A 23,381-nucleotide genomic window follows, 5' to 3' on the forward strand; every position below is an offset into this window, starting at 1 on the left:
TGATCTGTAGCACACAGTTAAGGAATAGGCAGCTTGCCATCATCATGACTTGATACAAAGGATGGCAAGCCGTGTTTTTTTTCCTTATTACAGTACTCCATCCATCCTAAGAAAACCCAATTTATCAAGATGAATATGTACATAGGTTGTGTCCAAATTTAACCCAAAGATAGGTCTTTTTTCTCTGGGATGGGACGCAGAGAGTACTTTCTCCGTTGGTTTTTTTCTGGGATAGGACGTAGGGAGTACTTTCTCTGTCCTAAAAAATGTATTTTTACTGTTTGTGTTTAATACTTGACTATCTGTCTTATTTAATAATAATAAGTTTTATGATTAGTGTTTTTATTGTTATTAGGTGATAAAACATAAATAGCACTTTATGTCACTATTTTTTTTTCTAATAATCATAAAATTTTCAAATAAGAGGCAATACTAGTTAAGTGCCTGCACTTTGTGCGTTCCAACAGAAAATTTACATCGGATGGTCCAACAGTTCGGTTTTACTAAACACAAGACGAATTGCGCCACGTCCGCCACCCAATGCCTCACCACTATCTTCACCATAATTCTCACCCTTCTGGAGTGGCTTTCGTCGAATTTTCTTGAGAGTTAATATTATTTTAATAGATAGAAAATCATAAAAGTAGTGGCCAGCTAGAAAAAATTGTGAATATAGATCACCCTATTGAACGGCCAGAGTGCGACTAAAAAGGAGATTGGACTAGATTGTCAGCGCTATAATTCGATAGGGCCTGTTGAATTGTCCCTGTTCGACAGAGGGACTTGTCGAACTACCCCTATTTGACAGGCTCTCCTATCGAACTACTACGGTAGTTAAGCCCGACTGGCTTAGTACTCGAACAGGTGGTGGGTCCTGTTGAACTCATTCCGTTTGATACGCTGTCAAACTCACTCCGTTCGATAGGGTCTAGTCGAACGTCCACCGTTCGATAGATCCTTAAATTCGTGATTTTCCTCGGATGACTTCTACTTTTATGATTTTTTATTAAAATAATTTAATTCTAAAAAAATCTCTAAATTCGTGATTTTCCTCGGATGACCTCTACTTTTACGATTTTTTATTAAAATAATTTAATTCTAAAAAAAAATCGGCTTTCGTCACCAGATCCACCGCCTCCTAACCACCTTATCCTTCTTCTCTTGCTCTTATCCTTCTTCTCTTGCTCTTGTGCCCCCTAATGCCATCGTCCTCCCGCTGCCCTTTAGTATTTTTTTCTCAAACACGTTAGCAGCCTATTTTTTTGCTTTTCAATAAGTTCAGATTATCGGATAGATAAAAGGGTGACGATCCACGGTTAGGAATAGGGTTTGATCTTCCTCTCTCGCCAAAATTGCATGAATTGTTGCGCTCGTATTCTCCGATACCACCACCGCCCCAAAAAATATCACATTGTTGTCATAAATTGCTATTCATAAAGTAATTTATTCTCACATAAACACATCACTTGTGTATTGAATGCTTGAAGCTCTATAAATATTTACTAAAGGATAAGAATTTATTTGCAAAATAGTTTTTACAAAAGGAACAAATCATAAAATTATATGCACACAACCTTATTTATTTGTTTCTATAAACCTCTTTTTTTTTTCATCCTTCTTATGGTACCTTTATCTTTAGAAACCTCATAGATGATTTTTTTACCAGCCATATGATCCAATAGTGAAGATTAATTCACCCTCTTTTTATCTCTTAGTATATCCGATAGCTAAAATTTATCAAATAATATGGCATATTGTGGTTGCATTTTAGAAAAGAACTTTCACTTATCGCTTATGTAGATTTCTTCCATTCATTCATGTGAGAACGCTGATACCCTGAAAAAATATATAAAGGAAGAGAAGTGAAACTGGCCAAGGCAGATGACGTGTTGTGACTGTCGAAGGTTATCAATTCTGTTTGTGGCAATATATTAGATGTTGATGCTGGCCGCGCCTCCATCAACACGAAGGAATCATTCATAGTCCATGGCAAGTCAACTACAAAATATACGAATTAGCTGTGTCCAGTGCCAGTAAAGCATAAAGGTCGAAATCCTGGGACCAGATAGGATAATATCATGAGTAATTGACTGACTGTACAGTCACCTTATTTCATATCAACAAGCATAGCTTTGCAATTGCAAAATAGTTTCAGGCTACAAATTGAGCTGCAGCTGATGTACTGCATATCAAACTAAAAAACTCAATATCTCATAGTATAATCAAATCAAACCAAAAAACATATATGAGCAATAGCACGAACGAACAAAAATATTCACCAGGTTAATGTGGAATCTGCTCAAGCCCATAAAATTGACTCAGGGTGAAACTGGACCAAATTTCTAAAATCATCAATACTAACCAAAGTAAACCCACAATCATGACTTACATCAGAGAAAACACAACCCACAACAACAGCACTAAAATGAAAAAAAAAAAACATTCTACAATTACTGGTGGCAAGTCGTGATTACAACACAAAAGATAATGAATAATTTGAATGCATCGAGGTTTTCAATATTTTTCAATAGCAAGTTAGATCAAATCTCAGAGTAACTCCGAGATAGGATGGCTCAGGTAGCATGAATGTCAGCTTAGAAACTCCATCTGAAATCAACTGCTAGCAGAGAAGGGATAATCACTTGGTACATTTCACCCAGAAAATTGAGTTTGCTTTTAGTACTCAGAGAGAAGAAGAATGGACATAGTTAGCTAATCATAGCTTATATTATAGTAATTTTGATATCTAAGTCGAGGCATTTATTCTGTAACAGTAACATACATAGTACAACGAATGAGACAAATCATTTAGCGTAATCATTTATCAAGTAACATGCTACTTTACAATTTCCAATAACTACTGACTCGAATGCAAATTGTGTAGCTGGTTTTGTCAAACACGATAACTCGAACGTTGTCATCAAGGGCAAAATATAGGGCACAGGGTCGACACACCTGATGATGATGACAAATCTCGTTGGTCCATGTAGCACGCATTACCTAGACCGGTAAACTTGAAGAACCCTTGTGGCAATATGAAAAGCTGGACTGTCTAAACCATGTACAGGGTAGGACGCACTGTTTGCGAAGAAACGTATGTCCTCCAGTAAGCAGGCAGAGCTCGGTCGCTCGGGTAGATTATATATATTGGGACTAAAGCTATTGTCTTTGGTTAGCTAAGAAGCTGGCACCGGCAAAGAGGTTGAGGCGCCTCCCTTGGATCTTGTTTGCAATGCTCCGCCTACTGCTGCTTCTGAGAGGAGTGAGATGGAAGCGCAGAGTCCCCGTATCCAGGCTCCTAATGTGAGGTGAGGAGCAGTGAACACTGCGACTCCGGCCAAGGTGGTAGAGTCTGTTGAAGAAAGACGAGTGACGTGGTGCAGCATCCCCCCCCAAGGAAATCTCTGAGTCCATGCCCGCAGAAGAGACCGAGCGGCTACCAGCACCATTAATTGGGACGCCGGAGGGAGCTGCGTCACCGCGGGTATGCCTCCAGGACTCTGACAAGGATCTCCTGAGCATCTGGGCAGGCCTGGTGACGAAGCCGAAGCCCTTGATGATGGGGTTGGAAACCAGAGCGGCGTCCCATGACTGGCGGGAGTCGTCGGCAGTGGTGTTGCAGCAGACGATCCATTCGCAGGATTGACGGAGGGAGCGCTTGCGCTGCAGGTGGCGGGGAGGGGGGCCTTGGTCGTCGTCTTCTGGGGCTTCGAGCTGGAAGAGGTCGAGGAGCGTAGTCCGAACCCTGGGCCTGGGGTCGGGGTCGGAGGAGATCTCGGCGGCCACTGGGGAGGGGAGGCGCGCGGCCGAGAGCCTCTCGAGCAGGCAGGCGGAGCAGAATCCGGTGAAGGGAGGCTGTGAGGGGTGCTTGGGGCACCGGCTCGACGGAAGATCGCCGGCGCCGGGGATCATCCCGCAGTGAGGGGGAGATTGGAGAGGTTTGACTAGGGTTTTGACCACATTCTCTTCTCTTCTCTTCTCGAGAGAGGGGGATCTGCACGAGCCGAGCAGAAGTGAAGCGGGTGAGGAGGAAGACGACCCAGACCCAGACCCAGACCCAGACCCACACCCAGAGGCAGAGAGAGCCGTTGCCTTCGGTTTTTTTTTTTTTTTTTTTGTCCTTTTCCTTTCTTTCCTCGCTTAATTTGGGTTCAAGTCACCGCCAAGTGGACCCCACCTCATTTTTTCAATCCAACGCCGCCTCTTTCGCAATTTTACTTTCCGTCACCTTTCATCGTAAGGTGCCCATCTTTTTCTTCTTATTATTATACTTATAAGCTATAATTGCAACGTGTGACAACCTATAATTAGAATTCAAATTTAGAGGTGATTTTTAAGGTTTTTATTATAGTTTATTTTTTAGTCTTTGCTTTCAGACTACCGATAATACATATATAAAAATTTTATTCATAAATTATTTTTCGATTGCCCAATATGCCATTTTACTTTTTTTTTCATCAACAACCCAACTATTAAATATAATTCTGTTTTTTCTACCGAGGAACAACAGCATGTCACAACCGCACATGACACCAATGGCAGCAAGGAGGTTTGATAAAAAAAAATGGCAACAAGGAGGATGATTGTTACAGTAGATCAAGCAAGAAACAAGTGACTGTGGTATCTAGAGTTGTCCTTGAATGCTAGTCTTCAAGATGAATAAACTTAAAGAGATTGCATATAGATAGTAGTGGTGTGGCTCCATTACGATGGAGTGACGGACAAAGAAGAAATTGGTCACCGCTAGGTGGCGAGGAAGGTGATATCGCTGATGACAATGAGTTAGGTGAGGACATCAAAGGAAAGGAGCCCAGGATCATTGTGTTGCAACATATGAGATCGTCAAAGGATGCCCAAGTTCATCCATAGAAAAGGACGGAAAAGTTAGATCTACACTAGTAATTTTTGTGAACTTTCAATATTCCAACCAATGTATCCTAATGTTTCCAATGTTGGATAAAAATGTTTTTCAGGGATTTGATGGTCATGACACTAAAATTGAAAGCTTTGTTTTGGTAGGCAACATACCTAATTTGGTGCGAAGCGTTTTGAACCTCTTTAATACTTATCTAGCAGCTATATATTGCTATTTAAAACTCATGTAAGCATGTCACTAGCAACCATTATATTTAAAGCTTATGCAAGCATGCTACATAAGCTCAACATGCAACCATGAGATGTCGTAATCCATTAGTAATTATTATATTTAAAATTTATGTAATCATGCTACATCATATATAATTTATTAGATTATAAAGACTAATATAAAACAATAACAAATCATCATCCTCTTTACTATTTTCATAATACTTGAATGTATATTCATCCATTATTTCAACTTATTTAACATGTATTCATCCATTTATCTCACGTTAAGTATATTCATGTATTATCTCAACATATTTAACATGTGTTCATCCATATATCCTGTAGCAGAGTATGGGGCTATCATCTAGTTCTACTAATAGAGTGGATGCCACTGGTCGAGCTACACTCACCGCTTTAAAAGTGTACGACAACCATTTGTGTGCTAGCATATGGAACCCCTGCGGACCAACTTGATGAGGTACTGAAGATTGTCCAAGTACATATTTAGAGTGTTTGGGAAATTTTGCTAAAGGAATACATTTGGTGGCAACCACTTGTATGCTCTTAGAAATGACATGTTGGGCTATATGTTGCTGAGTCTTGTGGTTTTCCTGACATGTTAGGAAGCGTAGACTGTAGCATTGGGTGTGGAAGAATTGTCTGATCACATGGTCGGGCCAATTTACTCATGGTGACAAGCTAGGAAGTTCCCAATATCGATCATCAAAGTTGTTGTATCCAAAAAAGCTTTGCATATGGCATGCTTCTCTGGTACTACAGGTTCCAATAATGACATCAATGTGTTAAACAACTCACTATTGTTTACCAAAGTGTTTACCAAAGCATTGAGAGTAGAGGCTCCCAATATACAATTTACAGTGAATAGGAACCAATATAACATTGGGTATTACCTAGCCGATGGAATTTGTCCAGAGTAGTATTCATTAAGGCGATACAAGCTCCTCAAACAACTGGAGATAATCTATATGCATCCCGTCAAGATGGAGCTATGAAGGAGTTGAGCCAGCCTTTGGTGTGTTGCAATCTCACTTTAACATCATTTGTCATCTAGCTTAGATGTGGAGGAGGAGTGACATTATTAACATAATGGAAGCTTGTGTTATTATTTACAATATGATAGTTGAAGATCAAAAGAAAAATGGTTAAAATCCCTTTAGATTTGAATGAAAACCCAAGATCATCAATAGTTTTGCCATTGGAAGTGAGCAACTCATCCACCCCCACTCAAGCTTTGCTACGGTGTTACAATTAAATTCATTATACATTCGTGATCGCTTAGCACAAATGAAACTCAAGAAAGATTTAGTTGCACATATATGACAACAACGTTTTGGAAAAAAGAATTACCTAATAAAACTAAATAATGTAATTTCATTCGATTCTTCATTGATTAAATTGCTCGGTTGGTTTTAGAAAATTAAGAACAATTAGCTAAAAAATTACTAAGATTGAAGGTTTGTAATTAATTAACCCTCCTCCATAATTAAAGGAATAAATATAAAGCTCGATCGCTCCATGAATTTGGAGGCCACAATAAGCGCATACAAACATTTGATACATACAAGCATGTACGTACCGACTTACGTACACGTTCAATTCTTAGCTAGATCGAGGTCGAGCAGCAAATTAATTAAGCATGCATATATATACGCTGCATGTATAAGATCGATGGACGACAGGGGGAAGCTAGCAATCATGCATATGTATATTGTATGCATGGATCGATTATATATATGGAGGGAGGGAGGTATATAGCCGGCCGGCCCACTTAATTAGCAGAAGGCGAGCCTAAGCTCAAGATCCAAAGCGTCATCCTCATCATGAGCTGGGGGACGGCCCAACTCCGGCGGTGAGCTGCCGCTGCCGCTGCCGCCGGGGAGTTCCTGTGGAGGAGGGTAGTTGAGGTTGGGAAGAAGAGGAGGAGCAGGAGGAGACGTGAGCCTGAGCCTGGCCCTGTCCCTCCGGTGGACGTTCATGTGGCCCCCGAGAGCCTGCGCCGACCGGAACTCCCTCTTGCAGAAGCCGCAAGGGTAAGACCTCGCCGTCGCCGGCTGCACCTGCACGATAAAGCCCAGGCTCCACGGCTGCTCCCTCCTCCTGCTCATCTCCATCCTACCTACCTACTCAGCCTAGTGCAACGCAGCAGCTAGCTAACCCAGCTCGATGGAGGCCCTACAGCGAGCTAGCTAAGCCAGCTAATTGCTTCTGCTTCTGAGATCTGATCGATCGAGCTTGCCGCTTGCTGCCTGCTTACTTATATGCATGCACGATACATATAACCGTGGTTGTGCACTGTACTGTACTGTAGTTGTGTGTCGATATATCAATCAATCGTTTCTCTCTCAGCTCTCTGATCGAGTCTCACTCTCTCAGCTAGCTAGCCGGTCAGGCAGTGCATGTTATCATGCATGCATGCACTTGACTTGACTGGCGAGCACCTTACTATCTTCTTCCCGAAATAAAATCGTTTTTTATTTTTTCGAGTCCAACGTTTGACCATTCATCTTATTTAAAAAATTTGTATAAAAACTAAAAAAATTAGTCACGCATAAAGTATTATTCATGTTTTATCATCTAGTAAGAAAAAATATTAATCACAAAACAATTTCAAATAAGATGAAGAGTCAAAACATTATATTAAAAAACTGAAAAATAATTTTATTTTTTGACGGAGGAAGTATATTAATTCGTTCTCTCTAGCTAGCTACCTGATCTGATCGATCTGTGCATCCACATCTCTCTCAAATTACTCCTACCGATCGATAAATCTAGCACGGAAATGCACACGTATAGAGTACTGACACAGACGACAGACAACAAACAGTGTACTATATAGCTGTAGATCATGCGCTACTGTAGCTAGTTAACAGCAGTTGAATGGCACTGTTTTGTGCTGGACATGCATGCTTGACCGACCCATTCTTGTGGTGCAGAAATAGTACTGGATTCGATCTCAATCCCAGCTCGCCTCGGTAACGTGCGGCGTCGTCGATCAGCATCAGCGCTCCTCTTTGTCAAACGTGTGCAGTGAAATCTTTCCTTGTATAACAAACTGCAGGCCGGGCTTGTTGCATTCCATCACCTGATCACCCTACTTACTTGCATTCTCGGATGCAGTGTTGACCACGTGCACTGCGGTGCATTCTCGCGAGCAGGCCGGCCGGCGTGCATGCAGCTCATGTATTGAAGAGCTAGCCATCTTGCGATGGGATCGCGCTTCGCTTGGAATTAATTCATATCCATATATTATATAAGCTCAAATTCCAAAGAAAGCAGGACCTCACACACTGGACGAACAATCGCACATCCATTAATCCATACAAACATCTTTAGAAAGTTTATGTACCTCAGATCATTTATATATGACTCTTTTTATTATAATTTTTTATCCTAACGACAAACATAAATGTCTCGAGGGAGTACTTTGTGTTTGTGTATATGTATAAAATTTTATCTTTATACATAGAAAGTTTATACATGCAAAGACTAAATTATACTACTGATGCACAAACTTGTGAGGTAGGTGTAATTTAGTACATAAACATATAAATCCGTCATTTTTGTTCACAAATTTATTTAGTACTATATATGATGAAGGTGCACATATTAATTTATATATATATATATATATATATTTACTTTTAAAAATCTCAAACAAACTATAAGATTTTGATATGAAGAATCTAATGAGCCATATAAATCAAAATTTAGAGATGATTTGATATATTTTTGGACTCCGACTCACAAAGCAGCCCATGAGTTGCAACTCACCGTAGCTAGACTATATATATATATACACACTACTACAAGTGTAGCTACTCCTACCAACCATGGAAACTATCATCCCTATGCATGTGTTTCCAATCCTTTGTTTTCTAAGTACATTCCTATGCTTTTAATCAAGCGGCTAGCCGAGCTGATTGTGATAGATGGGGGTAAACACCTATCTCATGGGAAGAACGAAAGGTTCACAGGACAAACCTATAAAGAGCTTCGCAATCACACGATGAGCTGATTCTGATAGACGGGGTATTCCTTAACAAAACTACACTGTGAGTCAACGCATCACATGCAAGTAGTATACATAAACATGCCTAGAGTTACCAGAAATGAAACAATAATCCAAAATAATTATACATAGTCGAATCCAGTTGCAAAACTTTGTTGTGGTATCCAAGGGTGAATATATAACAAACAGCTAGCTAGTGATCCGGCCCTCAGCTGGCCACTCGATCAGGTCAGGTGTAGTTCTGGACAATCTTTGAGAGGGATGAGTATGTCCCCACGCAAGCGCAGCAAACCCCTACCACGATGATGAATGAGCAGGCTGCAATCTGTAAATCAAACCGACAATGTATACAGTCGTCAATACATCACGCACGCATACAATATTTCTCCCTATTATTACACATTTACATTTGCGTATTCTTTTATTGTACCTGATGCCAGGGCACTTTACCCTTAAGGATGGCCAAGAAGCAGGCGCAAGGAAGTATATAGGTCTACAACGTAAACATATGTCTTAGCCACAACATCTCATATATCATGCATCTCTGTCATAAACAGTAAAAACTTACCACAAGCATGGTGAGTAAAGAACCAACCAACGCCATAACTAGCCCTGTCAAAGCTTAAGAACGGATGTTATGCCTCTAACTAACTAATTTGTCAATGACTAGCTAGTCGTTATTACATAGTAAGACAAAAGGGAACATACCAAAGAAGGGGACAGATAGAGCAATGAGGAGGGTTGAGACCACCAGGGATGATCTAAGCATGATTATGTTCGCATACTTCTGCTGATTTGGAGGCAGCAACTCTTCCAAACTCATGGCCAATGGGGTTATGGTTAATGCATATGTGATTATTTGTTAAGGGTATCCCAGAAGAATCATATCCACAAGAGTTTCAGTCATGTAAAGCATGCTGATTCTAGTTTGAGAATTTTGTAATGCACAATATATTATCATAGAGGGAAAGCAGGATCCTGAATCTACTTACTCATCAATGATCTATTTAATTATAATAATGCACAACCATGATATTGTTTAAATGCAGCATACTACCTCTTGTCATCAATATTTAACGGAAACCAAATTGCAATCTAGAGGGTGGTTATAAAATCAATAGATTCCAAATTCCAAATTGATATTACATCTCATTAAAGAAATCTGGTGCACCAAGGATATTTGGTTATTGGATTAGCCACCTGCAACAAATTCAAGAGCTTACTATTAGCAACAGGACTAATCATCAAGGCAGGTGCCTAACTATAAAACATAGCACTATACTCGTGCTAAACGCTACGACTCTATTTAGCAATGAAACTAAGACTTTCTAAACTTTATTAATTGGAATCCTAATAACAAAAAATTCAAAGTTTTCTATGCATCAAGCATCTGTTACTTTGATCATCTAAATAAATTCTGATAAAATAGCAACAGGCCACCCATTAATAGTGACTATTTCAGCTTTAAAAAACTAATTGTAGGTTAGCACACATTGTGGATAGTAAGACCAAATTCACACATAATTGCAGCAAGTTTAGACACTAATTTCAGATCAATGCAAAGTCAAGTTCGCACATTACATTGATAATTTTAATTAAATAATTTATTAATATTATCTAATTTTAGCACAAAAATTAAACTTGTAAAACTAAATTTAATGAAAGCTACTTTATTATCATTATATTAAATTAGAAAATTTTGAGGTATGTATATATTAAATGAACACAACGATTGTGTAACTCTCAAATAACACGTAATTCAACATCTATTTTTTTGAGTTTAAAAATAAATATCATTGTGTCTTCTTATATCACATAAAAAGAAATTTTAATGAAATATTAATTGGACATGCAATATATAGCAAATATCTATCACATCAGCTCTAACAAAGTGAAATTACATGTGATGTTTCCACTTATTATGTTTTACGTTCATTATTACCTGGATAGGTGTACATTTTTCATTCAGTAATTAAACAAAATATCCTACAGCGATGCATCATTTGACAGAGTAAGGAGTTTACTTATTTAACCTAAAAGATGTTGTCAAACACCGGCTCACGCTACTGCCTTGATCGATCTGATGATGAGCATTTCTAAGATGTGTTGATGGATACGAACTTCATTGCCTTGGTGTCGTTGCTTGTGTTTTAATGGTGTGTCGCACTAGCTCATGCTACTGCATCAGCTGCTCTAGTTCTATGGTCAAACTTTGATTCTAAAGGTATATGGTGCATATTTATAGAAACTTTATAATTGAAAAGTTTATATCCTTCTATTTATATAAAGTCTCTGATATACATGATATACATAGAAAGTGTTTGCATTATTTGTAGTTGGAAAGAGTATTTCTAACCTATGAAAACCCTATAACTGGTAAGATAATTTCTAATATATAGAACATCTTTCATATATAGAAAATATATATTTGGAAAGTCTCTATTTTTATCTTTATAGAAACTCTCGTAATATAAGACGATCCGGGTCATTGGATTAACACGGGTGATTCTGGATCGTAGGATTTGTCCAATGAGTAAAAAAAGTTGGTGAACTATAGGATATATAATAACAATAACAATAACAATAACAACAACAACAATAACAACAACAACAACAACAACAATAATAATAATAATAATAATAATAATAATAATAATAATAATAATAATAATAATAATAATAAGATACACCATCTAGTTCCAGGCAGACGATGCTCTAGAAATGCACATAGTGAATTCTCGAAGTCTTAACTCACTAATTGATGAAAAAAATATACAAGATTTTGCATGTGAAAATAACATTAGTATTTTTGTCATGAAAAATAGTTCCATGTAGTTATATTTTTAAATACTTGTGATTATATGAATGGAAAAAAGTAATAATCAAACATATACTTTGGAAAACGTTTCAATTGATTGAATGGCATCCAGAAAAGAATGGAGATACTAATTATTTAAATTAGATAAAAGATTGAAATAACTATCTTTTCAGATAATCATTATGACGACATAAATATATATTTTATGTGTGTTACAATACTCTCTACTCTCTACTAGTAGCACAACTAATTTGGACCATTCATTTTTTCGAATCCAATGGTTGAAATCTATTTATACTACTACAATAACTATTGATGGTAGAATATTTTTCTACCGACAATAATACTATTAGTAAACTACTACAAGCAAAGAGCAGTAATATGCATAGTATTGTGATTGTTTAAGCAGAAAGGAACAGAACCACACTCCGTTTTTTCATGGAATGATGTCCGACGTAATAAGCAAATATCAGTTTCTGGCCCTTCTGTATGGCTATAGCATAGCAAGTTGTATGGCTATAGCATAGCAAGTAAAGAGATATTTGAAAGAGTTTTGGCAACAATTACCGTTGTCCAGACGGCAACCTTTGAAACCACCAAATTCTCTGGTAAGTTCAGCGTGAACTGAGATTCCGTCGATTCACCAAACATCTTATATCCCATCACAGCAGCACCGGCAAACAAAATCGAGGACAACCCAATACTGATAATAAACAGAATCTAAATAGTGAATACTGGATTTTTAATCAAAATTATGAAATATTTACTATCTACGGATTGTTTCAAGTTGGCTAATTACCAAGTGAAAAGAATAGAAGGAAACTGGTTGCGGTTCTTCAGAGAAGAATAGATGTTCGGGAACACACCATGTCCTGAGTAGCAATAACCATACAGTCCAATTGCAATGGGAATTCCTGGGAGATTCAGTGCAGTCCCTTTGTTCTCAAAGCCGACATGGTCAACAACCCCAACCCAGGATAGGCAGACAACTACAAGGATTGATGCAATGACACCTCCAGCTACAAACACAACAACATCATGAGACTTGATGTGCCGTACATACATGAGGCGCAATAAATAACATGTATGCTTTTTAAACAACCCTAATAAGATTGAATGGAAACAGCAAGGAAATGCAGACCTGAAAGATAGCTCAGACAGCTAAGGTCACGGAGCCAAGTGGTTGGCATGACTATGAGGGTGGTCAAGATTGCGAAGAATACATGAGAATTAAGTGTCATGCTCCCAATGGTTAGATGTGCATTGGGGAATAACTTTGATAAATTGTCGCTTTCCAATATCAAGTACTCAATGCAACAGGCCTGAAACAATAAATCAGGGTCGATTAGTCGTGAATGCTTTAAATAGTATTACTATTCAGAAGGAGGGAAACAAATATTATGTTTCTGTTGCAAACTCCACAACCTGAACTGAGCTAACTCATACGTATTGCATGGTTAAGTTAGGTAAAAAGTATTACATTATAATCTCAAGATCTAAGAAATTGTGTGTATTATCATAGGTTCTATGTGTACGTATAGAAATTCAACTTAAATCAATTTTATTTGAAGCATCTGCTTTTCAGAAACTATTAGCAATGCTTATGAGCTAGCTTGAATGCATAGAGGTTATACCAGAGTTGCCAATAATCTAATCATGTGGTGACCTTTTACATCTGAGAGGTGCGTGTGTGACTATGTGTTTCATCCAAGATGTGCAATTGGTATGTGAATTGTTTGAATACATTGCCGGGGCCTAGTGTGTGAATTATTTGAATACATTGCGTGGGCCGAGCAAGTAGCAATTTTGATTGAAATGGCTTGTATAAGTACTTACATATAGTTCAACGTACAGGATTATCTGTTGATATATAGTGGAGCCACATACAAGGAAAAAGAGTTAGCACAACAGCAGTCCTTTGGCATAACCTGAAGCACAGTTGAAATATCATCATCTAATATATACGAGATTTTACCGAGATGGCTATACGGCCGGTGGTGCCAAAGGCAGCATGGCCAATATCAGGGTATGTCTCAAGACCCTCCTTGCTGTCCAGGCAGCGTCGGAGGAGCACACCAGTGTACCATGCGAGCACAGCAAATAAACAAAGTATCACCAGTCCAAGCCAGCCTCCCTGTTTAATGGCATAAGGGGTCGACAGGATACCCACACCACACAGAACATTTATTCCTGAAAAGACAAAAAAAGCCTCTCAATTAAGTAATAGTAAGATCATAGACATTTATTTGTGAAATATTATAAATGCAAAAGGAAAATATGTACAGTAAAGCTAACAGATTAATTTCTTGTGTTAAGACAAAAAAAAATAGATGGGAGAGATTGGTATTTCTACGTGATATTTTGGTAGAAGTATTTCTCCATAATTTAACAACCATATGGTTTTGTCTTCAAGCAGAAGTACAGCCTGCAGATCTACTTGTTGTGTGACAACTGTCACATGGTTGGGCTGACCCAACCATGTGATGTGATGCGATATCCCTATTCATACGAAGAACAAGAAGAAAAGTTGAACTGGTGGACCTGTGCTGCGGCGTATCAACAAAGAGAATAGACCATTCTCAAGAAAACATAATTGACCATTTGATGTACTTGATGTGTTGCGCTTAAACTGCTAGCCGCTGGGATAAACAGAGGTATTCAAGATGTTTGCTGAACAAACTAATGTTTTGGATTTCGTTAAAATAAAAACCGATGGTTTGGGTCTTCCATCAATGCTGGTATATCAAATAATATAAAATGGTAAAGCTAGTTTAATTAGTTCAAATCATGGAGAGGTGAAAACAGCGAGGTGTCAATCCAGATACTTTGAAAATCATGGTCCCACTATTGGAGTCGTGTAAACCACACATTACTAGCTATATGTAGGAAATGTCTAAATTGAGCATCAATACACTGAACTTGGACATATTGGTCTTTCAGGGCGCGTCCAGGTTCACCAAATCTGCTATTCAGAAATGGTATATGACGAGATATTCTGTGGTGCCAATAACTAAGAGCAAAACGTCTTCAGAAAGTCATACGCAAGCAAATTATGGTTGACTCTATTAACTGATTTACGAGAAGCAACACATCGATAACTGCAAGTTAACTTAAAGATAGCATTGTTTTTCCTTCATAAAGGAAAACAAAAAAAGGGATATAATTAAAATTTCGTGGACGTGCGTACCATTCATGACTGCCTGGGTGTAAGAGCATTGTTGTTGATAAGCTGGCACCTCATGACCAACCAGCAATGGCTTTTGATCCTCCGGGATCTGTTGCAAAGACGGTTTTCTTGAGGGCAGCAGGTACTGTGAACTCTTACGGGTATCATCATGCTGCTGCTGCTGCTGTTGGTGCTGGTCGTCACTTGTAGATGGGCGTAGAAGTGGCTTGACAAGATTAGAGATGATTTCAGGGGTTTTGCCCCGAAAAGAGTTGTTGAGGAATGAGTTGGAGAGTCTGCTTAGAGTTGGAGTTCCCAAAAAGCTCAGATTGGGCGACTGTACGCTACTATAAATGTCAATTGATTGCCTGTTAAAATAAGAGAGAACAAATGATGTTAAGCAGTTGATAGAGAGCAAATAAGCTAGTATAAATGTCAGTTAATTGGTTTTAAATAAAAATTCGTAAGACACGGTCTTTAATTTGATTTGATGAATTTGGGATCGGCAGCAGTACAGTACTCCCTCCGTACCGTAGTAGATTTGACACGTCCTTGGTCTACGAATCTGAACATATATATTCCATGTTCAGATTCTTGCCTCTATGATCTAATCCTAATTAAGTGGTTACCTTTGGTACGGAGAGATTGGATGAGAATAAGAAAGGTGTCAGTCAGGCTCAGGGATGAGTTGAGTCTGTAACATCACCTTAAGCTGTGCTTGAGTCGAGTGTGTGCGGAGGAATTAAAATCAAGACATATTGTTTTAATGAAAAACAAATTTGGATATACAGTAGCAGCTGAGCGGAGCCTATAATTGGTTTGTAACAAGAGATACATTGAGATTTGCAAAATTGTTCGGAGAATTGATGGCATCCAGCAGGCCAGCAAGGTATAGAAAGAAAAATCTGAATAGCTTGAGACGATGGATTTGTACATACTAGCTTGCATTGAGATTGAAGAACTAGAAAGAGAGGGAAAAAAGAGAGAGAGAGAGAGAGAGAGAGAGAGAGAGAGATTTTGGAGAGGGAAGGGAAGCTACTACCTGTAGCTCTGCGGCCATTGGTGGGCGGAGTAGGAGCTTGGGCGGGCGCGCGGGGTGGCGCAGGAGGAGGAATCAGAGTCGGAGTCGTCGTCGCCATCCTTGGGGAGGGAGGAGGAGTGCTGGGGGTGGGCTTCCTCGTCGTCGTCGTCGCTCTCGATGAGGAAGCTGCTGCGCTCCTCCGACTCCGACCTCTTCATCGTCGTCTGGGTCTCGGCTGCTCCTCCTCCTGCTCTGCCGCCGCCACCGCCAGCCCAGTTGATGGAAAGAATGATACTACTACAGTAATAAAATAATATGGATGATTGCAAGTGCATGATTGATCCATTTCATTTCATTAATCAAATTGATTGGTGCCGCCGTCATCAAAGGCACGATCCCATCTATCGTCAGACAGACTGATACATTACTCTATAATTTATTTATTTATTTATTTATTATACTACTAATACTGTTTATATTTACCGCTGTATACATCCTTCTGCAATTAACCCAACCTGTAATCATCGATGTTATTTACATCATACATTAAAATATAATCATTTCTAATCTTATTCATCCTTCTTATTAGTATATCGTTCATTTATATTCAAAATTAATTTTGATCTATCCCCCAAATACCTCTTACTCTTATTCATTCTTTATTTATTAAGAGACAACTTAGTATTTTTCTTGTAATATTAATCTCTACTAAAAACTCAGATAATTATATAGGTTATGTTCTTTTTGATGAATTATTCCTCAAATTTTATGTGCACGAACTCTAAACTGTTAAATGGTTTATTTTATAAAAATTTTTATACATTTATATAATATTTAATTCTACCGGTTAAATAGCTATAAAAATAATCATTTATATTTTTATCAACTAAAAATAGTGTCCAAGACAGTAGATTATTTGTTACCGACTGCTCCGCCTAGCAGCTACAGCCTCTCCCTCTCCCTCTGGCTGTATGTCTGCGTTCATTCCTCGCCACCGTGCTCCCTGCTAGATCTGATAGTTTACGTGGAGTTAATAGAGTGCTCTTGCCCTAAAAATTCTATACTTGAATTGTTAAACAAATAAATTTTATTATAAAAGAACACAATATAGTTTCGTAATGCATGTAATGCATATAGGTGGTAAGAATTCAAGTTGTTAAAACTAAAATAAATAGCTAAAATTTAATTTGAAGAGTTAAAATTTAGTCATTCTCTTAAAGATGCTACTTAAGAGACGATAGACGATAGAGTAGTTATTCTGTTCTCAGAAGAGAAGAGAAACAGATTAATTAGAGCAATATAAAGAAAGAGACATTTATTTATATTAAGTGTATAAGAAGAGGGAGGGAGTTAGATCATTGGATGTTCCCCCAGTGAACTTTCAAAAAAGATCATTGGATGTTTCCGGTCATGGGATGGGAGGGCGTTGTCAACCAACACGGACCGGCATGATTACTTTACTCTAGTCATCACTCGTAATGAGTGGAGTAGTATTTCTGAGAGATACTACTAGTAGTAGAGTGGATGAAAGCCCATGGGCCACCACACGCTGCAGGTCTCAAGCCCAGGCCCATAACCAACCCACGCACCACTCGCTCTCTCTCTCTCTCTCTCTCTCTCTCTCTCGGCGTCGCGGCGGCGGCGCGGAGGATGGTGATGATGGGTCTCCGCCGCGCCATCGGGATCGGCTCCGCGGCGCTCCGCTCTGCAGCCTACCTCCGCCGCGCCTCACCCTCCTCCTCCTTATTCGTCCCTCGCCCGCCTGTGCCCTCCCGAACCTTCGCCGCCCCGCCCCAGGTGAGGTATCCCCTTAGCTTACTTACTCCTTGTTGATGATTCTTCTATTAACAACAACAACAACAACTAGGTCAAGAGGAACATCAAGGACGATGACGACGATGCCGCAGGCCCAAGGATCAACAACGACATCACCTCTCCCTTTGTCCGCCTCGTCACCGACCAAGGTTCATCTTACACCCATACCCATCCATTTTTTTATGTCTGCTTGTTTCTTTTTTCCTAATTTTGCTTTGCAGGTCATAGTGTTGTCCCCAGGCACGAAGCTCTTCAGCTTGCCTCCAGGATGGACTTGGACTTGGTTGAGGTACACTACTAATCTTGCCCACCTACCAGCAAAACTGCTATCTGCTTGCTTCTCACTATACTATACCAACCGGAACATATTTCAAATGCCAATATGACTTCATCATTCATGTACATCCAAACAACTTCTTTCTTTACATTACTCTCTTCTCTGCAGGTCCACAGAAAATCAGACCCTCCTGTCTGTAAAATCATGGATTTTCACAAAGAGAAGTATAAGAAAGATGTTAAGGAAAAAGAACGCCTAAAAACTAAGGTTTACTACTTCTACTTCCTTGGTGAATTTTCTACCTTACCGTGCTGCTCTATGACTATTGCCTATCGACTTCTCACACATCAAATGCCATAATGTTAACTCCAATTTTTTTTATTCCGATCATGACCATTTTTTACAATACAACCACAGTATATCAATACTAAAATACTAGAGAAGAAACCAAGATTTAGCACACAAATGACATGGCAATGGTTTGACAAACTTAGCTTCATCAATACTAGGCATGCCCTCGTATTAGTGCTGCATTCTTAGCTAAAGCCTCATGAAAATGGCCATTTCATTAACTGCATCAGTGATTTAGTGCACCTTTAGAAAGGGATTCTTTAGTAAAATCTGCTGCATTTGCTGGTATATAAGCCTCATGAAAACATGCCCCACAAATTTCTACTGAAAGGGAGTACAAGTCAACACAGATAGGGTATTTCATGAACGGAAACCAACTGAATATCTAATTAGGATGTATGCAGATGTCATCTCCAGGGCCATTAATTGCTGAACGGCCTTTGGGGCACCTAGTGAACATGGCTGGAATCATTTTGTCTAAAATTCAATTTGAAGCCTAGCATATTTTATTTTCTGCAGTACTGATGCTCATGGTTATGTAATCATCTGAGCAATGGAAAAGAGTATTAACCGTGTTGTCCCTACTCATGTTTTAGATCTAAAAGACTATATCATATATCTCCTTGTGACTGGTTCTGTGCAGTCTGCTATAGTCTTACGTGGTGGGGAGAACAAAGAAGTGCGGTTTAAGGGTAAAACGGTAAGTGGTTTTTCTTGCTCTAGTCTGTTAATTGCTGCCTATCATCTTGGCATGAATAGATTGTTCTGATATGGTATGGCGTATCTTGATGGCCTATCACACTTGGCTTTGTCCTCATAGCTGGAGTAGGAGTTGTCACTTGCCTGAGCATCTTTGCAGTTTGTTTGGATCCATATGAGTAGTGTCTACCAGTGCCTAGATGAGACCATCCCTATTTTAAATCATTGAGCATTTTCTATAGATTTTCAAAGAGTCCAAATTCTTTCAAAGTTTCTTAAACAGTCTAGCTGTGTTATATAGTTTATATTGTGTTTGGTATGAAGGCCTAACTTGGAAGGTTGCTGATGAACACAAATTGTTGCTTTGCAGGAATTAAAAGATTTGAAGGTGAAAGCAGATGGAATTACAAGATTAATGGAGCGAGGTTACAGGGTGAAGGTCAGCTTACATTCCATTTCCCTTTCTTGTATGTACCAGTGTACTAAAGGTTGCTTTGCATGAGCACGTAATCGACCAATCACATGTGAGCAGCAAAGCACCCCGAGTAACTGAATTGTGGTGGATTTTAGGTGAATTAATGCCGAAATGACCCGCTGACCCGGTGAAGTGACCAATTACCATATTATCACCCAATTAAGGTTCTTAAGTTAATTCCTATATTGAGCCTAGCATCCTGCTCTTTTCAACCACCGAAGCTAGCAGCCCAACTGATAATCTATATATTGTGCCCACACTACTTCATCGTTTTACAAGGGTAACCACTGCATAAATAGCAGTAAAAGTTGGAGTACATGTGTCGAATGGACAAGCTACCATCCAGTGATTAATCAAAATACAGACGATTATTCAGAACTATACAGACAATTTGTCATTCACACCAATAAAATATATATTTACTTGATTATTTAGTTTTATAGATACGTAAACACATTATGTTTATAATACTCTAACAAGTTACTTTTGAACTCACCTGATAATAAAAGTATGCATGTCTACTATATTGGCTAGCATCAAAGGCGATGAAAACATGCTATTATGTATGGCGTATATCCCTTCCGAGTTTAGATTTGTTCTCAGTTTTTGGCATGCAGAAGTAGAAAACAGTGCCAGGCTCAATAGTCAATACGAACACTAAACAGATTAATCGTGTATTAGTCGCTAATTGCCTGAATAATCGTGTGGGACGGTCACTTTGATGCTTACTGAACACAGTACCGTACCGAACATCAAGTTCATGTTGTTTTTGTATCTGTCTATGCATGATTAGCCTTATAGTTGGTCAAATCAACCAACTTTTACCACACTGAGTACATGTTTGTTTGTTTTTTATAATTACATTTACAACTGAATGTGTTCAAATGTCTCTAAGAGTAAAAGCACCAAATACATTGATTCATTAGTGTGAACATTAAATTATCTGTATGATTTGGAATAATCGTCTGTATTCCAACTTATCACTTGACAATTCCTTGTCTTTCTGACACTTATCCAGACTTCTACCACACTGATTTGTATATTTGGTGGCAACTCATGCAGTTTCTGTTTGCATCATCTTGTCCCCTGCTTTGTCTTTTTTTTATGTACTATCATTCATATAATTATTTTTTGTTACCATAGCAACAGATTTTGTTGGTTTTCAAGTCAAATATTGCTTTGTAATTTTGGTAGAAGATTATCTGAGACACTTTGGATCCATATATTGAAAAATATGCCAAATGATAGGAAATGAGGAAGGAGCTTTGCTAAAAAGTAGTGGCTCTTAAGTACATTGTTCTGCATGTAACATGCCACACTCTTGCATTTTGACACTAGAGACTTGTTTCACTGGTCATGTTTGCAGAGGTAGTAACAGGTGGTAGTTGTATTGGAGATCATCCATTGTTGAGAGGTAGGTATCTCTGGAGGTTATGTTGTTGTGACTTTTCACCTGTTTCAGTAATAGAGTTTATGTCTTTGTTCAGTGTAGATCAAATTACTAACTTTAGTTTTTTCAATGGTGCAACGGTCATGTTATAAAATGGTTCTAGGAATCCAGAATTTGTCTTTTTTCAGTGATCAAATTCCTAGCTGGAGTGTTATTGATTGTGCATGTTACAAAATGATTCTACGAATCCTGATATAAAATCTTCTTTTTGTTTGGATGATCTGTGTTTGCATGCAACAGTACTTTCTGGGTGGTATATATAAACCATTAACAAGCATAAGAACTTAAATTCAGGAGGAACTTTATGCATCCTCTTCTTGGGAGAACCCCCTGATGTCTCTTATCTAGTTTGATCAAGAACCTAGTGGTTGCGATTGAACTGAACAGGAAGAGTCGTAAGTTTTTTTTTCTTTTGTCCGTTTCAAGCAATGAGAACCTGAAGGATTTTGGTTTAATTTTTGCCTTATTTACAATATTAGCTCATTCTGTGGAACTGTCACCATCATTCATTAATCCAATCTCAACTTGAACTTATGTATATGCATATGTTTGTTTTATGTTCTTGAACACAAACCCTAAAAAAATAGTGTTTTCCTATTTGGCAGTGCATGGCGATGCCCTCAGGTAATGAAGAAGAAGATTTAGGAGGACCACTATCTCGGTTGTTAGGACTTGTGAGTACTCTGCTCCTTATTATTTCCATGTTGCTTGCAACCAGTGTCAGCATTTTATATTTGACAATTGTTTGAAGTCCAGGTTAATATTTCCATAAAATGTTAATATTTTTTATATAATCTCTCCAATTAAACAGATACAAGATGTCTGCATAGTGGAAAGTGGTCCCCATTTGGACTCGAAGCATGCCTACGTTATTGTCAGGCATGTGAAGTTTGCAACAAAGAAAGCTGGAAAGAAAGCTAGCAAGGCCATGGAAGATGCAGGCAAAGGTGCCCGCAAAAATTCCTCTGAATTGTCAACTGTTATGGCCGATAGTGGAGACGAGACAACTGAGCATGGAAACAGGCTCATCTTGGATGAAATGGACAAAAAGCCCAGTTCCCTCTCCAGTGAATTTTCCACGCAGAAAGATGCAGAGGACAGAGTCTCTAGAAGGGAGTTGAATTTGTTGAAATCAAACCTGGGTAACTACCATGGAAACATGCAAAATGTTGATGCTGGAGGACCCAGAATTAGCTCTGGTCAGCGGGGAGCACAAACTTCAGAGCGTGGTCTTGGTTCCAAGAATGTAAAATCTAATGTGGAAAAGCAAAAGACTAATGAAGATGTGGTACCTGCAGAAACCAACAGATATGCCAACCGAAGACAGCAGATAAGAGGAGATAACCAAGGTTTGAACCAAGATAGATCCCCACAAGGTCATAGAAGAAATGAAAATGAAGTTCACTATCTGGTCAATGACAACCAAAGACCTCTGCAACAGCACAGCCAACAATCACCAAGGTTCAACAATGGTAGATTACCACAGGAACCAAGAAGATATGAGAGGGGAGGTCATATTCCGTTGAATACGAAACAAGGCCATTTTCAGCAAATGAATCATCCTGCTGAATCAGCCGGTAATGGTGCAGGCAAGCCTACTCCGGCGACCAAGAGTTTTGGAATTTTCAGTAGTAGAAAACCTGCCACGTCTGAGTTGAGGAAGGCAAATGGTGCATCTACCGGTAGGGATGCTAATACTGATGTACCTAAAACCTACGGCATTTTTAGTACTCCTAGAAGGGAATCTGGTGATAAGAGCTCATGAAGCAAGCAGCAGATAAACCTACAAACAGCAGTTCTACACCGAAGTTTGTGACGTTTGGCATTAGCACAATAAGTCGTAATGTAAGGATCAACATCTGGTGGCATCGATTTGTCATGTTTTAGTTTTTGTTGATCGTTGCCTGCTATCGCATTTTGTGAATTCTTGACATTGCTACTTGCTACCTGCCTACCTCCAAGTCTCGATAGTTGCATCCACCATCTTCCTTACAAATTATCATGTCCTTGCTACTCGCTGACTAGATTCACAATCCACACCTATTGGATATCATGCTTTAGTGCTAATTATTACTGTCATGACCATTTTGTGATACAATTCTTTGTACCGAAACAGAGTGAAACACAAATTCGTATAAAAACCACCATAGAAAATAATTTTATTAAGTTCATGCATTCTACCTATATTCAT

At 38.8% G+C, this 23,381-nt stretch overlaps 3 protein-coding genes across 4 annotated transcripts; 1 reads left to right on the forward strand and 2 right to left on the reverse strand.

Moving 5' to 3' along the window:
- Positions 1-2,606: 2,606 nt before the first annotated feature.
- Positions 2,607-4,001, reverse strand: LOC107303489. The gene has a single exon (XM_015832930.2). It carries the CDS (start codon positions 3,910-3,912, stop codon positions 3,160-3,162), a length of 753 nt encoding a protein of 250 aa, XP_015688416.2. The 5' UTR covers positions 3,913-4,001; the 3' UTR covers positions 2,607-3,159.
- Positions 4,002-9,209: 5,208 nt separating this feature from the next.
- Positions 9,210-16,426, reverse strand: LOC102718624 (amino acid transporter AVT1C-like). Of its 2 annotated transcripts, none has more exons than XM_015834129.2 (12): positions 16,145-16,426; positions 15,124-15,470; positions 13,912-14,126; positions 13,773-13,796; positions 13,078-13,258; positions 12,736-12,955; positions 12,504-12,639; positions 10,299-10,318; positions 9,827-9,969; positions 9,687-9,739; positions 9,549-9,611; positions 9,210-9,443 (listed from the first exon to the last, which is right to left on the reverse strand). In XM_015834129.2, exons 1-12 carry the CDS (start codon positions 16,339-16,341, stop codon positions 9,348-9,350), a joined length of 1,695 nt encoding a protein of 564 aa, XP_015689615.1. In that variant the 5' UTR covers positions 16,342-16,426; the 3' UTR covers positions 9,210-9,347. The 2 variants fall into 2 exon arrangements, with proteins under 2 accessions (XP_015689615.1, XP_006648197.1); XM_006648134.3 differs by having other exon boundaries at positions 9,687-9,730; positions 16,145-16,425.
- Positions 16,427-17,722: 1,296 nt separating this feature from the next.
- LOC102718902 (translation initiation factor IF3-1, mitochondrial) lies at positions 17,723-23,257 on the forward strand. Its single transcript, XM_006648135.3, has 8 exons — positions 17,723-17,920; positions 17,991-18,087; positions 18,160-18,227; positions 18,384-18,482; positions 19,210-19,266; positions 19,636-19,704; positions 21,796-21,864; positions 22,002-23,257. Exons 1-8 carry the CDS (start codon positions 17,774-17,776, stop codon positions 22,953-22,955), a joined length of 1,560 nt encoding a protein of 519 aa, XP_006648198.1. The 5' UTR covers positions 17,723-17,773; the 3' UTR covers positions 22,956-23,257.
- Positions 23,258-23,381: the final 124 nt, after the last annotated feature.

Source organism: Oryza brachyantha, chromosome 2, assembly GCF_000231095.2.
Source record: "Oryza brachyantha chromosome 2, ObraRS2, whole genome shotgun sequence".
Lineage (NCBI taxonomy): Eukaryota > Viridiplantae > Streptophyta > Magnoliopsida > Poales > Poaceae > Oryza > Oryza brachyantha.